Source organism: Heterocephalus glaber, unplaced genomic scaffold (genome assembly GCF_053883595.1).
Source record: "Heterocephalus glaber isolate CG9 unplaced genomic scaffold, H.glaber_assembly_v1.0 deba00001550, whole genome shotgun sequence".
NCBI lineage: Eukaryota > Metazoa > Chordata > Mammalia > Rodentia > Bathyergidae > Heterocephalus > Heterocephalus glaber.
Genome location: NW_028258343.1, coordinates 24,168,197 through 24,182,224, shown reverse-complemented (window position 1 = coordinate 24,182,224; position 14,028 = coordinate 24,168,197). Strand labels below are relative to the sequence as shown.

Here is a 14,028-nt window from a genome sequence, read left to right as displayed (position 1 = left end):
TTATAAAGATCATTTTGTGCTGACATCAAATAGGTTTTTATATCAATTTGTAAACAACTATTTTTCATAGAACTTTGGGATATGATTACTTTTGGTTTTTTGAGATAAGGTCTCACTATGTAGCCCAGTCTGGCCTTGAACTCAAGGTGATCCTCCTGCTTCAGCCTCCCAAGCGCTGGAATTACAGGTGTGTGCCACCACGCCTGGCTCATTACCTGTTATTATCTTAATTTTAGGGTTATATAATACAATTTTAAACTAGAATGTGACAAAGTAGAAAGGTTCAGATTCTAAGAAGAAAGGAGCATGTACTTTTTCCCCAGCCTCATCATCAGACAATAGCTAACAGGCTTCAGTCTGGTGCCCCCGCCGCCCCGATTACAGTAAGTAGTTTTGTCTGGGGAACATAACAGGAGCATGTTACTTTACCATGAGGAGACAGGTGAGTGGGCTGGAAGGAAGGAGGGTAGCATTTGGGCAGAGAAAGCCACGAAGTCTAGGGAAGCAGTGTGAATTTACGCTGATAACCTTATGTGACCTTAGGTTTCTGTATCAGAACTGGAGGTTTCTAGTTTTACCAAGAAAGTTGGTGGCAGCAGTTTTCACAGCTTTTTTTTTCTTAACCATAATCCATGGTGTAAAATAAAGCATGTCCCCGCAACCCAAGTACATATTTACATTAAAAATCTTCACGAAAAGCCACCCTTTCACGCACCCTTACTGTGTGCAGTATGACTTCCTACGGAGTTGCAGTACAGAGGTTGAAGAAAGGCTACTCTGGTCCTTTGGGTGGGAGAGAAGTAGCAATTAATTTCTACATGCACTGTGTCTCTTCTCTCATGTTAAGACTATGATTTTGCATAAAAAAGTGCTCACACTTCTACACAATTTATTAACACTGAATCAGCAGCCATTCATTATGAAATGTCCCAAATAGTCTGTTGACTTTCCATGCAGTTACTTAAGCATTCCCTGTAATCACTTGGGAAACACCTTTATTTCTTATTGCTGATACCATCTTTCACAGAGCTTTAGAACCTTGGGTCATAAGGATTTAAAAATGCACAGGAAGTATTCTTTATGTATTCCTGCCTATTTCCCTTCCACTATTTGAACTTGGTCCACACCTCTCAACTTACAGATCCCTTGTCAGTGTTTATTATGGACTGTCCAGTCATGTATATTCTGAAACCCAAAAGCTCCACACAGGACCAGTAGCAGTGGAGCATTTTCTGTTGTATGACAAGTTTTAAAGGATAAACTGGTTAGAAGCTTGAAGTTAGGCCACAGAACTTAGGTTCCCTCATTAAGTAGAAAATTACATACTTAAAATGTGTGAACCCCAACATCACTTTTTAGAAGAAAAGAAATAATACTCCAATCAAAATTAAAAATATAAAGCAGCATCAAAACACATTTTAAAAATGAAATTTCCCCAAGTTCCCTAAGTCACTTTAATCTTGACTATCTACAAAGGCTTTTTAACCCTCCGTGCTGGAGCCTACAGTGAATAAAGGACGCTCCCTGCTGCAGAGGGGAAGCGTGCTGTCCAAATGCCACCAGACAAATCTCTACCTATGAGCTGCTGTGGCCCAAGACTCAGGGGTATGAGAACACGTTAAGCTCTCTGCCATCTAATTTTCTAAAGTGCAGTGTCCTCGATTTTACTGTGATGTTCTGTTTGCTGAATTTTCATAAAATGCCAGATGATGTGTACATTTTCTTGGACAAATAAATATGAAAGTAATCACAAAAAGAAAAATTATAGCAGTTTAAAACACAAACAGAAGTGAAGGTAGATCTTTTAAAATACTTTTTCAGAGCTACAAAGGCAGTATTACATATTTCCTTCAATTTGGCTGGAATTCTTAAAAAATTAGTTTGAAATTTATCCTATAGGTATTTTTTCATCAAAAGAAAAAGTGTTAGCTTTTGTAGTAAAAATAAATTACTTGAATTAGCTCAGTGGTGCTGCCACCTGCCTTGCAACCACGCAAGGTCCCAAGTTTGATCCCTGGTACCATAAATAAATAAATAAATAAATAAATAAATAAATAAATAAATAACTTGAAGCTGTTACATAAAATACCTGCACTGGTAGATCCGATTCCTGTCGTCAGCACAGATCTTGGTGTAATCTTGGCTGCGTATTTGAGGAACTGGGATTTCCCGGTGCCAGGATCCCCAACCAACAGAAGATGAGATTCACCTAGAATAAAGTAAATATGTAGTTTTACATTTCTACAAAAGGACTCATGAATAAATATAATAAATCAAAAAAATCCACTTGAATGCCCAATTTAAAAATGTGAATGTTAAATTTTTAAAAAAATTATTACAGCAAAAAAAAATTATTACAGTAAAGGGCACATTGCCATTAACCTCCCTCAAAATCCTTCCCCTTACTTCAAACACACTTATCCCACAGTTCTTGCCACGTTTTGAAGTAGTTCTGGAAGTCCTCTTTTGTGTCTTTACTTGTACTGTTGTGGCTGCCTCAGAGTCCTGAATCAATTCAAAATGTTTATTTTTTATGGTCATTGTAACTTTGGGGAAGAGCCAGAAGTCACATGGTGCCAGCGCTGATGAGTAAGATGGATGAGGACATAGCATCAGGTGGGTTTTGTTTTTTGGTACCAGGGATCGAACTTGGATCCTTGCGTTTGCACAGCATGCGGTGAAACCACTGAGCTAAATCCCCGGCCCCTAGCATCAGGTTTCTAATCAGCTTGACTTCTGTTGGATGGCACTTAGCAGCACTATTCACCATATTTTTGATCAACCCTCAGACTAATGAAAGAAGACTTTCAGAACTGCTTCAAAAAGTAGCAAGAATGATGGTATAAATATCTTCAAGGCGAGGGAGAGTAATTTGAGGGGAATTAGTAGCAATATGTCTTTTATTATAATAAAATTATTTAAAACATGCATGGTATATTTTGATCTCCCTTTCTATATTTTATATAATTTTGGGGGAAGTCTCACTATGCAGTCCAGGCTGGCCTCAAACTCAAAATCCTGCCTCAGCCTCTGGAGTCCTGGGATTCCAAGTGTGCCACAACGCATAGCCTCACGTGGTATTCTTGATGTATACTTTTATTTATTTATTTTGGATCGAACTTGGGACCTTGTGCTTGCGAGGCAGGCAGCAGCACCACTGAATGATTTTATCTTTTTAAATACCAAACTACTGTGATTAAGGCTTTCCATGCAAGTCACACAGGGATTTTACTCTTTTATTTAGGTACTCTCAGTGTTGAGGGCTAAGTGCTTTACAAATACTGAAGTGCTTAAGATGCTACCAGTTAAGTGAAAACATTTTCATTTTATGAAAATTTTAGTAGTTTTATAGTAAAACAGCTATCTTAAAGTAATGAAATACTCTTAGTTTCAAATATACCATAAAAACATGACTGTCCCACAGGACATACCAGCTCACTGGCCAAGCAGTGACTCAAGAATTCCAACAAGAAACTCCTATTTAAGTTCAGCATCCAGGGGAGAGGCTCACAACTAACAGGTGGTTGAGACACAGAGCACACATAACCTTCACCCGTGGTATCCTGTACTGGGCTGGATGGGTTTGGAGGCCCTGTGGTAACAGACTGGTTTACAGTAATTTATTTTACTCCTTAGGTTCACTCTTGGGTTATTACTCCCCATACGAGGGATGCTCAGGTCGATCAGTTGTGTGAGCTGCAGAAGAGCTTCCTGCCATCCACACAAGACCAGAGTCACCTCTGCAGGACTGTGTGATCTGCAGTTCTCCTGGCAGATGGCACGTCTGCTGTCTGCCAGCAGAGGGGGCTCACAGGCACAGGGCTGAGAGGGGCAACCTGACAGACCCCAGAGATGATAGGAGACTTAAGGCCACTGCCTCTAACGCTGTCTTCTTGGGGAGAGACCAGGGCTCTGGTGACAAACAGTGACAGGAGTGTGAGGATATTCTTTTGGGCCCCTTTACAGACTTCCGCACAAGTGTATACCCACTGAGAAAACGGTTTCTTCTGTCTTTCTGGAATTTGAGAAAGTAACTTCTGATAAACATAGGAGGTGCACTAAGTATGAAATATTCAGACAACTGTCAACTTTAAGGGGCTACCTTTAGAAAGTAAAGCTCAACAAGCAGTTTTATTCAGGAAACAAAAGTCCAGCTTCTCTCCTGGTACTTTCGTATTTCTCAGAAAGTTTAAGCAGGTACTGACCTCTGACCCGCGTTCCTGTCGCATCAGTCCTCTGAATCCCACCAGCCAGGACCATGGCCACAGCGAGCTTCACCAGATACATCCCGAACACCTGCGGACACAGGCTGGCCAGTATCTCATTCCTTCCTGGGAAAGCAGAAAGATCAGAACTCATCAACAGCTTCCAAGAAGCCCTCACTGAAATCTCCTTTCTGTCCCAACTGACCACCCTTCTATAAATGTATGCTTCCTACAAATCTAAAGTGATCAGAAAGGCCAGTCCAAATTACTAAAGAGTGAATAACTAGTCTGAGTTTTAAAAGTCCTTTTCTTAACGTCACGAGAGGAAAGTCTGCCTATTATTTCTGGGTGCTATCTGCTTCAATTTCCAGAACTCCATCATATTTCAGAAAGGACATAAGAAAGGAGTCTTTGCTGCCTCATCTACCACTCAGCAGGCCAGTGTTATTTTCTTAAAATAATACTAGCTGTACTTCATAGTCCTTTCAGGGAAACTGCTCCCCTGCCTAAGGCAAAGGAGCATCTCGGAAGCCAGTCAGATTGTAACAGCCTGAACCTGAAAAGAGGTAGCTGAAACTCTCTGAGCTCCTCCAAAAGTGGAAGAGAAAGGAGAGAAGGAAAATAAACCCACTCCACAAGTCAGTTCAGCATTTGCTCTGGGCTCTTTGGTAAATTCTGTTCTTTCTATAGTAAGTGACTGGAGAATCAGGTCTTAAAACAGATCATTACAAGGGCCGGGGATTTGGCTCAGTGGTTCTGCTGCCTGCCTCGCAAGTGCAAGGACCCGAGTTCAATCCCTGGTACAAAAAAAAAACAAAACAAACAAACAAACATTTCACTTTGGGCAGGGCATTTAGCTCAGTGGTTTCACTGCCTGCTGCTCAAGCACAAAGACCCGAGTTCGATCCCAGGTACCAAAAAAAAAAATCCTTACAAACTAAAATGCTAGCAATCTAAGCTAGAGCTCTTGAATTCTTTTGTATACTTTAAATTAAAAGAACTATCACTATTTTAAGTTCTGTTCTCAGAAACAGCAAAACATCGAGTATGAGACTCTGCCTCTGCAGTCCACGGATAAAGCATTCCATCCAGCCCCTGGCCTAACCCATTTATCTACACGGTTCTAACAGGCCTTCCCTTGAGCCTGTCCACGACTTACAGCCCCAAACACAAAGGCTGCCTTTTGTAAAATCAAGCTTGTGTTTGGGGTTTTTGGCACTGGAGATTGGAGCCAGGGCCTTGAGCATGCTATGCACACATTCTACAATTGCGCTTCCTCCCCAGCCCTGCAGGAGCCAACACAGGCGCAGAAATGGTGGAGACAGAATATCCTTTGTACGAAGGGGCCAGAGAGAAGAGACTTATAAGTCCAGAAGTAAGGCCAAAAGATATCCATCCCTTTCCAGAGACAGCCTAGAGAGAAAAGGTCAAGAATCTACGAGATAAGGCCTCAGGGCAAGCACATCAGTTCTGACCAGAACCAGGGATTGCACAAGTAGAGAAAAAAGGACAGGCCAAGAAGCTGGTGTAAGAGTAAGCAAACAGCTTACAATCCCAGCAGTCCAGAGGCCAGGGCAGGAGGAATGCTACAAGTTCAAAGCCAGCCTGGGCTACACAGCCAGACCTTGTCTCAAAATGAAGCAACAGCAACAAAAAAAACCCCGCAACAAACAAAAAAGCATAAACTGACCTGGAGACACCCAAGCCAAAAGTGCTACGGAACCCAGTGGCAAAGCGCACAGGCTCTGGCTCGCGTTTGGACTGAATCCAGACTAGGGCTGAGCTCGGGTGAGTCTCACAAGCCCTCTGCCTCCATTTCTTTATCTGCACATGCAGATGGTAATTGCACCCATATGGGATTTTTGAAGATCAAAGGAGTAAATGTACAGCACATAGAAAAAGGCAGTACCTGGAACGTAGTGAGAGCTTCTTAACTATTAATTTTTATTTTCTGAATTATCTGTGCTTGTCTCTGATCTCCAGGTTTCCTCGAGTGTAGCCAACACAAAGCTCCACTATGAAGGCAAGGCTAGAGTAACAGAAAGGAGAAGGGAAGGGAAGTGCCATATCCTCAGCGTGTTGTCTAGGCTGGAAACCATGATTCCTTGCATCATGGCGTAGAAGCTTCCATGGCTGTTATCATGGAAGAGAATGCATTAGGGGAAAAACTATCCCCATCTCCCCATCCTTCCCAAATTCCTGGCTACAGAACATCTCTGCAGTGCAGCGATTGATGGCCAAGATTACCCACTCTAATGGCACAGCCGTTATCTCAGTGAAGAAAGCTGCTCTGATCTAAGATAACTGAGTCACTCACTCCAGGGTGGGTTCAGATGGCCCGCAGACAGCCCCACATTTGGTGTTCCGGCCAGCAGCATCCAGGCACCAGGATAGAGGGGTTCTCGAGGGCAATGCGGACTGGAGTCAAACCCATGAGCCTCACCCTAGTCGATACCCACAGGATCCAGAGGCAAGTCAACCTCCAAGAGGAGTGGTCAAGCAATCTCTGGCTTCAGGCCATCTTCACCTCTCCTCCCCACCAAAGCGTGCACGCACACACACACACACACACACTCACACTCACACTCACATGCTCTGAAGTAGTCAGGTACAGTGCCCTGGTACCTGGTATACAGGAAAGTTCATTCATACCCCCCTGCCAAAATGCTGCCTCATCTCACTTCCTACTTGCATTTCTCATATTTACTTCTTTTTTTCTAGTAAAGTGCTTACTTAACAAGGTCAAAGTGTTGAGGACCCTGGGCTCTTTTCCACCTAGATCAAATAAAAGAGGTCAGGAACTACTATATATGTCTTACATACATCAGTTTTAAAAATTCCACAAAATAAAAGCAAACTGCCCATATATAGGCAAATGGAACTTCTATTTTATGCAGTAGTATCTACCTAGTTCAGCATGTGATTTAAGAATAAAATAGTCAAATAAAATAAAATAGAATAAAATAGTCAACATAGATTTGAGGAAAAGTTTATTCAAGAGTCTATTACTGGCTTCACTATATTTTCTCAGATGCCTACAAGGGAAAATGAAAACAAGAAGATTTAATTGGTGTTTTATACACTTGGGGATTTTTCGATAAAAACTACACTCTGCAGACCTAGAGGCTGTTATCTTTTACTTGGTGTGATTTCACCTGAGTGTCATGCTGTGATGCCAGAGCTTGTTCTCAGCATCTTCTTGCTCTCATCACCTCTTTCTACTTACTCACTCTTTTAAAATCTTCAGTGAGCACAGTGGAAAGTTGTCTTTATTGTTGAAAATACACTAAATGATAATGGTCTTAATGCAATACAATAAGGTTTTATACTAATAGGAGGAGCTCTGTCTTTTTGAAGAATTGTATTTTTCTTTGGTAAAAAAGAGAGCACACTCAGAAACTATTTTGGCAGCGTAACAAGTGTTTAAGTAACAGTTAAAAATGAAAGATCTCCAAGTAGAGAAAACTATGCCAGAAAAGGGCTTCAGACGGAGACCACAGCTTGAGGTGCTCAGTTATGCTGTGTGGACGGAGCGCAACTCCCACAGCAGGTAAGGCTGGCGGTCCCCACCCCTCAGACACCACTGAAGTACAAACATCCCGCCAGTAATAAGTATGAGCTTGTGCCCTTGACCACACACCTGCAAAGGGGTCTCTTTTGTAGAATTTCCAAAACTCTTCAAACTCCTTTCGGACTTCCTCAGCCACGACGATCCCGGAGGACTGCTCGTTATTTATCTGCACGTAGTTGGCTTTCAGGACTATCTCCACTTCACAGCGCACGTCCTGCTGAAAGGGCTTCCAGCGCTGAGTCACAACCCCGTAGATAGTGAGGTCATCCCCTGGGAGAGAGCACATGTGAGTCAGCAGTGGCGTCACATGCTCAGGGCAGAATTACAAACGAACCACTCCCTACCATAACATAGGGGGTGCGCTCACCCAGAACCAGTCTGGGGGTGAAAGAGCAGCCTGACTCCTGGTGCTGCTCTACAGGTTCGTACATCTGCAGGCCAAAAGGTGAGGTGAGCATTTTTATTTTTAATAATACACCACATGATCATCAGTATTACCCTTCACTGGGAACATGGCTTCCTGCATGATTTACTCACTGCTGACCTGCTCGCCCTCTGTGCCTCCAACTGCTCATTTAGAGAGAAGATGTGGGAACTGCAGCCGGAAAGTGGAAGCAGAATCAATCTGGCATCAGGATGAGCTCATCCTGTGATGCTCAGGTTCCCTGCTTAGTTTCTTTCTTTTTTTTTATGCCCCCCCCACCCGCCCCTGCTTAGTTTCTTACATGTTCATTTTCATTTCCACGTTTGTTAACATTTTACTCATGGCCTCTATTTTCAAATGAGCCAAGGAAGGAATGAACTAAGAAATCAATGAATACCTGTTCTACTTCAAACCATGAAGGCACAAAACAGCAGTTCAGCATGCTCCTTGAGGGTGATTCCTTCCTTCATGAGGAAAATCTCCTGCTCCTGGTTGGCAGAATTTAGGCTTTTATACAGTTCCTAAATGGCTCTGGGTAGTTTATATGTATTCACTGAACACTGACTTCTATGCTTATTATCACACCATGAGCACGTGAATGCTCAGCATTCCTTATGTTGGTACTGGAGAAAAGGGAGCCCAGAACAACAAACCTAATCTCCTAAATTTTCAATCATACTGAATGGAAGATGTCTGACATGCCCCAAACCCAATCACGGTCAATTCCTTCATGCTCACACCTTTGTGCTTAATTATATGCTGCCTGCTGGTGCAAATGCGTCTCCATCTAAACGACCACATCCAGTGCATATCTGCAGAGCTGTGGGCTTCCTGAAGCACAGTATCTGTGATGCTAAGTGCATGTATCTATTTAAAGCATGCTTCACACTGATGGTGACACACAGACTAACAAGGTGTTTCACACGTCTCCAAGATCTTTCCTAAGCTACTACTGCTTGGATGATCTTCAAAGCTGATCAGGAATAATGATCATTTACTACACTGTCTCTGCCCCAAATTTTGTAGATAAAAGTGACTACAGTGACTTTTGTTTTTTTGTTTTTGTTTTCTGGTAGCCAGGAATTGAACTCAGGACCTTGCACTTGCCAGGCAGGTGCGGTGCCACTGAGCTACATCCTGGCCCTGTGAACGTTTATTGGGAATAGTCCTCTGCTGTGGTCATGTGAATGGATTATATTCAGGTTGTTTCTACATTAGCCTACCGGGGAATTTAACTCTAGAGCTAGCATCCATTAGTAATAATCTGAGTTAGAGAAGCACTGATTGTGCAGATAAAGTAGAATACGGAAGGAGGCCAAGAGAAATGACTCTCATCAGATTTGACTTAAACCCCACCTCCACCACTCATTGGCTGTGTGATGCTGGACAAATCATCTAACTTCACTGAGCCTGTTTCCTGACCCACAAAATGAGCACAGACTTACATCACAGGACTATGGTGAGACTCTGCACATCAATATCAAGAACAAAGTAAGTCCTCAAGAAGCAATAGCTATTATGATACTAAGCCCACTTTGTATTTGTAGAGTAATACCTTTAAAAACCCTTGAATGTGTGACTGTTTGCATTTACTCAAATGCTTGTGAAATGGCAGGTTAACATGATCTTTCTCATAAGGTACATCAATAGGCCAAGGCAACAGCTATCCATTTTAAATGTCTGTGTTAAACTATTATTTTCAATGAAGCCAAAACTTTTACTTCTGAACAACCCAGTCTCCTTGCGTGCCTGTCTTTCATGGCATCTTTCCGATTGCAGCCACTCCCATTAGATGTGTCTCTCTGCTCTCCTGTCGCATGGACAGTTGTCACACAAACTCCAACTTCAGGACTCTGCATATTACAAACTGGGGTTCCTACCTAGGCTTATACTATTCACATTTCTCAACTCCCACAGGTTTATAGCTATGGGGAATTGAAAAAATTGCTGTCGATTGACTGCTTCCATTCATCCTTTGTTATTAACGTCATCTGAAAGAAAGACAGCTTAGACTTCTTGCTAGTGCACAATAGTACAGTTTAGAGGAACTGCATGGAAACATCTCCTGCTGCAAACAGGTGAGCACATCCCACAAATCTATCCTGGAGTGGGCACAGGGCAGAGGAACCATCCCCTCCTTTCCTGAAGGCACAGCGAGACGCTTGGGAGTGCCTGACAGTGCCCTGTGATCCCTTGTGTGCGACTGTCCACTGCACTTACTGCATTGCTTCACAGTTGCTTCTGTCACGCTGCGGTCAGTGAAGAGAACCTGGAAGCCAAAGCTGTGGTGTGGACTCCATTCCAGCTCTGAGGCTTAGCTCAGCCCTAGGCCATCAGCTCTGTCTGTAAACACACAGCCTGACGGGGCTCCAGCTACAGCCTGCTCTTCCCTCTGTACCAGGATCTGTTCACAAGCGGAGCAACTATGCTCTGCATTCCCCGGCCAGACATCTCTGGGAAGATTAAAAGTGGCTTTTCCTAACCCTGCATAGAACTCGACACAAGCTCACTCAAGGTCATCTTCGCTGGGCGTGGAGGTACTCATACCTATGGCCCCAGCTACTCATGAGGCTGAGGCAGGAGGACCACGCGCACCCACAAGTTCGAGACCAGTCTACACAACTCAGGAAGACCCAGTCTCAGACCCTAACCCTAACCCTAACCCTAAAAAGAAGCTCAGTCTTACCAGATTTGCAGCTGTCTACCAAGTCATCTTCTAGGATAACCTTCATAGATCGTGGGATACTCCCAACAGACAGCTTTTGAACCTAGCAAGGGAAAGAAAACACACTGAGTATGCTCAAAGACTATGATGGGGGCTCTGGGCTTCGTGAATGTGCACCTGCACCCGGTGTGGTTGCTAACTGAGTTCTGGCCCACGAGCCCTGAGGAGGCGTGTCCCGAGGACTGCCATGGACACCGTTTCCATGGAGACTTAGTGAGATGGAAGGTGCACTGCCCATTTTTCTTCTTCCTGTTCTCTGGCCAGAATACAGATGAGACAGGGCTGTAGCCACTGCCCTGGACTTACAGGAGTCACAAGTGCAGAAAGGTCTGAGCCCAGGGCTCTGACAGGCTACGTTCTAGCCTTTCACTGCTTGCCTCCTGCACATCTAACTGTACCCTGACACATGGCCAGCGGTCTCAAGACTGATCTACAAAGTGATGATCAAGTCCATCTGTATTCAGCTAGTCTTCCCTAACCCTAGCAATTTGATCAAAGAAGAAAACCACTTCAAATCTGTTCCTTTTCTCACCTATTTCAGCATTTACCTGTTCTTGAATTTTTATTTCCTGGTAATCTCTACACCTGGCTGGATGTGAAGACAAGTCTGAGAGGCATGTGAATTTCGAGGAATCACAGCTCTCCACGCTGGGACACGAGGACGGCCGGCAGAAGGTGTAGTACTGCTCAAAGTCAGCCTTGACCGCGAACACGTGCTGGCACTTGGTGCACATGTAATCCCGCTCGAACTCCAGGACCTTTGCCAGACTTGTTCGAATCACTGTTCCAGTGACTGATAAAAAGTGTCCCACATCCTTGGTTTTAGGGATGTGCTCCCTCACCAGCTCAGGACACACCGGCAAACCTGATGGAAAAACAGCAGCACCCACTTACACCTGGAGATCTGACTCTATGGAATATATTCTTCTATTTCCTGGGAAGAAATTACAATTTCAGGGAAACAAATCTTTCTGCCTTAAGAAAAAAAATCAGATGATGAACTCAAGAAATAGAAGAGATTTCAAATAAGAGTCATCAACAGACTCTTTTCAAAGTACATATCTATTATAACTAGGATTTAAAAAAGAACTGATTCTTATGAGAGATACTGCAGTAGGATCTAAATGCGGTATGTAATGGCAACCCCAACTAACAGAGAAAATACTGCCTCTGCTACACAGAAAATAGACTGATGCTCTCTGAGTAAATGACAAAGCACAGTGCTAGAGACGGCAGCCTGATGACCAAAGACTCCGCGGTACCACGCTACAGCTTTCTTCAGTTAGGCTCACAAGTCACTACCTGGAAATTCACCCAACATCACTTTGGCCTTGAAACCTTGTGATTTTCAACATTAAAAAACAGGCAACTGAGAAAGGGCAAAATGCCAAAGGAACGTCTTCTGTGCAAATTCCCTGCTCCTCATGTGACTGATGCGCGTGGGGCTGACGCCAGCTGAGATGGCCGCAGCTGCCTCCGCAGCAGTTTGCCAGGGCGCACCCACTAAGTGCACACTGGGGACCCATCTGCCAGAGCCCCGCGCTCAGAAGCCACCGTGGTGGACACCCCGGCACCTCAAGTTTCTGCGGCCAGCATTCTCCTCCCTGTCGATACCTCCACTCTGGGAGCCTAAGGATCACATGAACAGAGGCAGTAACAGCAATCAGAACTTGGTCCGGAAGGCCTGAGGGGACAGAACGCAAACTGGGTGGACACGAACCTGGTGTGACAGTCACGGGGCCCAGATGCTAATGTTCTGTGTGCGAGACACTCTCCACACACTGCATGCAGTAGGGATAAACAAGGTGGGCACTGCCCACACTTGGCTCTCTGGCTCCTTTTTCTGTGCTTCCAAGGCTGACATGTCTATTTTCAAAGAGCTACATTCTTTATTTACATTAATTCAAACTGTCCCACCTTTTGCCACAAGGGATCCACACTTTTGTATAAAATGATTCTGGGCATCTCTGCTGTATTCTGTGCAGGCTTTACAATTTAACACTCAGAAAACAAACGTATTTCCCTTATTTCCAAATTCCTGGGGAACACTTCATTAAAACATCAAAAATAAAATCTGTACCTCATAGCAGTCCCCCCAACCCCTTCCTACCCATAGCTGCTGGCAAAGACCAATCCCTTTCTGGTTCCATGGACTTACCTATTCTGGTCATCCCATATAAATGGAACCATACAATATGCAGTCTTTCACATCTGGTCTCTTTCACTTAGCAATATATATATCACTACTTCATTCCTGCATCCGGCTGAATAATATTCCATGGTATGTATAGACCATATTTTGTTTATCTGTTCATCAGCTGAGAGACAATTTTGGGTTCATTGGGGGCGATGATAAATAATGCTACTACAAATGTCCTTGTGCAAGTTTTTGTCTGAGTTATTTCTAATTATCTTGGGCATAAACCTAAGAGCTGAATTACTGGCTTATATCGTTATTAAAATAACTTTTAAAAATTATTTTTGTTTGTAAACAGTTCTTAATTGTTCTCTAATGTATATACAGAAGGCTACTCACATGGAAAATAGGATTATCAACCCAATTTGCTTTTTGAAGTACAAACAGAAATCTACCAATAATTACTTCTAAAAAAGATGAGGAAGGTCAACAGGAAAAGAAAAAAATATGGGTTAAGCCAGTTTATTTAAAACAATTTTTCTGGATTTAAAAAATATCCACTGGCCTGAAGAAATATCATTTTTGCATCCCACTTCTACTCCCCATTTTTAGATCCCAGTTCTGCTTCAGATGCAGCTTGATCATTAAGCTTAATTCATGTCAATATGGTAACACTTCATAAAAATTAAGGTCATGAAACCTTGAGTGTTGGAAAGTGTCGCATGTCATTCTGCAGAATGCCCAGCAAAACTGGACTCCCTGAGAAAACTTAGGGCAGTCCTGGGGTTTTCAATGAGATAAAGTAATATGTAATCAATGACATCTTACATAATTGTCATAGACATCTGACCAGCAACAGGATATATCCAGATAAGAGACGAAGAGACAAGCACTGGTCCAAAAAAGAACAAAGCTACTTGTTGCTGTACAAGAGGAAGAGATGCAGGACCTAGGAGACAGCCAAGT

The 14,028-nt window shown here is 43.3% G+C and overlaps 1 protein-coding gene across 6 annotated transcripts in view; it reads right to left on the bottom strand.

The window, feature by feature from the left end:
• Mcm9 (minichromosome maintenance 9 homologous recombination repair factor) overlaps positions 1–14,028 on the bottom strand; it is an 84,650-nt gene that overhangs the window by 67,065 nt on the left and 3,557 nt on the right. For all 6 annotated transcript variants that reach the window (XR_002387944.2, XM_021240633.2, XM_021240635.2 and 3 more), the window contains 5 exons: positions 11,474–11,790; positions 10,887–10,968; positions 7,846–8,046; positions 4,206–4,331; positions 2,090–2,209 (listed from right to left, as the gene is read on the bottom strand). Coding sequence is in view for 5 of the 6 variants with exons in the window: in XM_021240633.2 (XP_021096292.2) it covers positions 2,090–2,209; positions 4,206–4,331; positions 7,846–8,046; positions 10,887–10,968; positions 11,474–11,790 (846 nt within the window). In the remaining variant the exon portion in view is untranslated. The remainder of the gene's footprint in view (positions 1–2,089; positions 2,210–4,205; positions 4,332–7,845; positions 8,047–10,886; positions 10,969–11,473; positions 11,791–14,028) is intronic.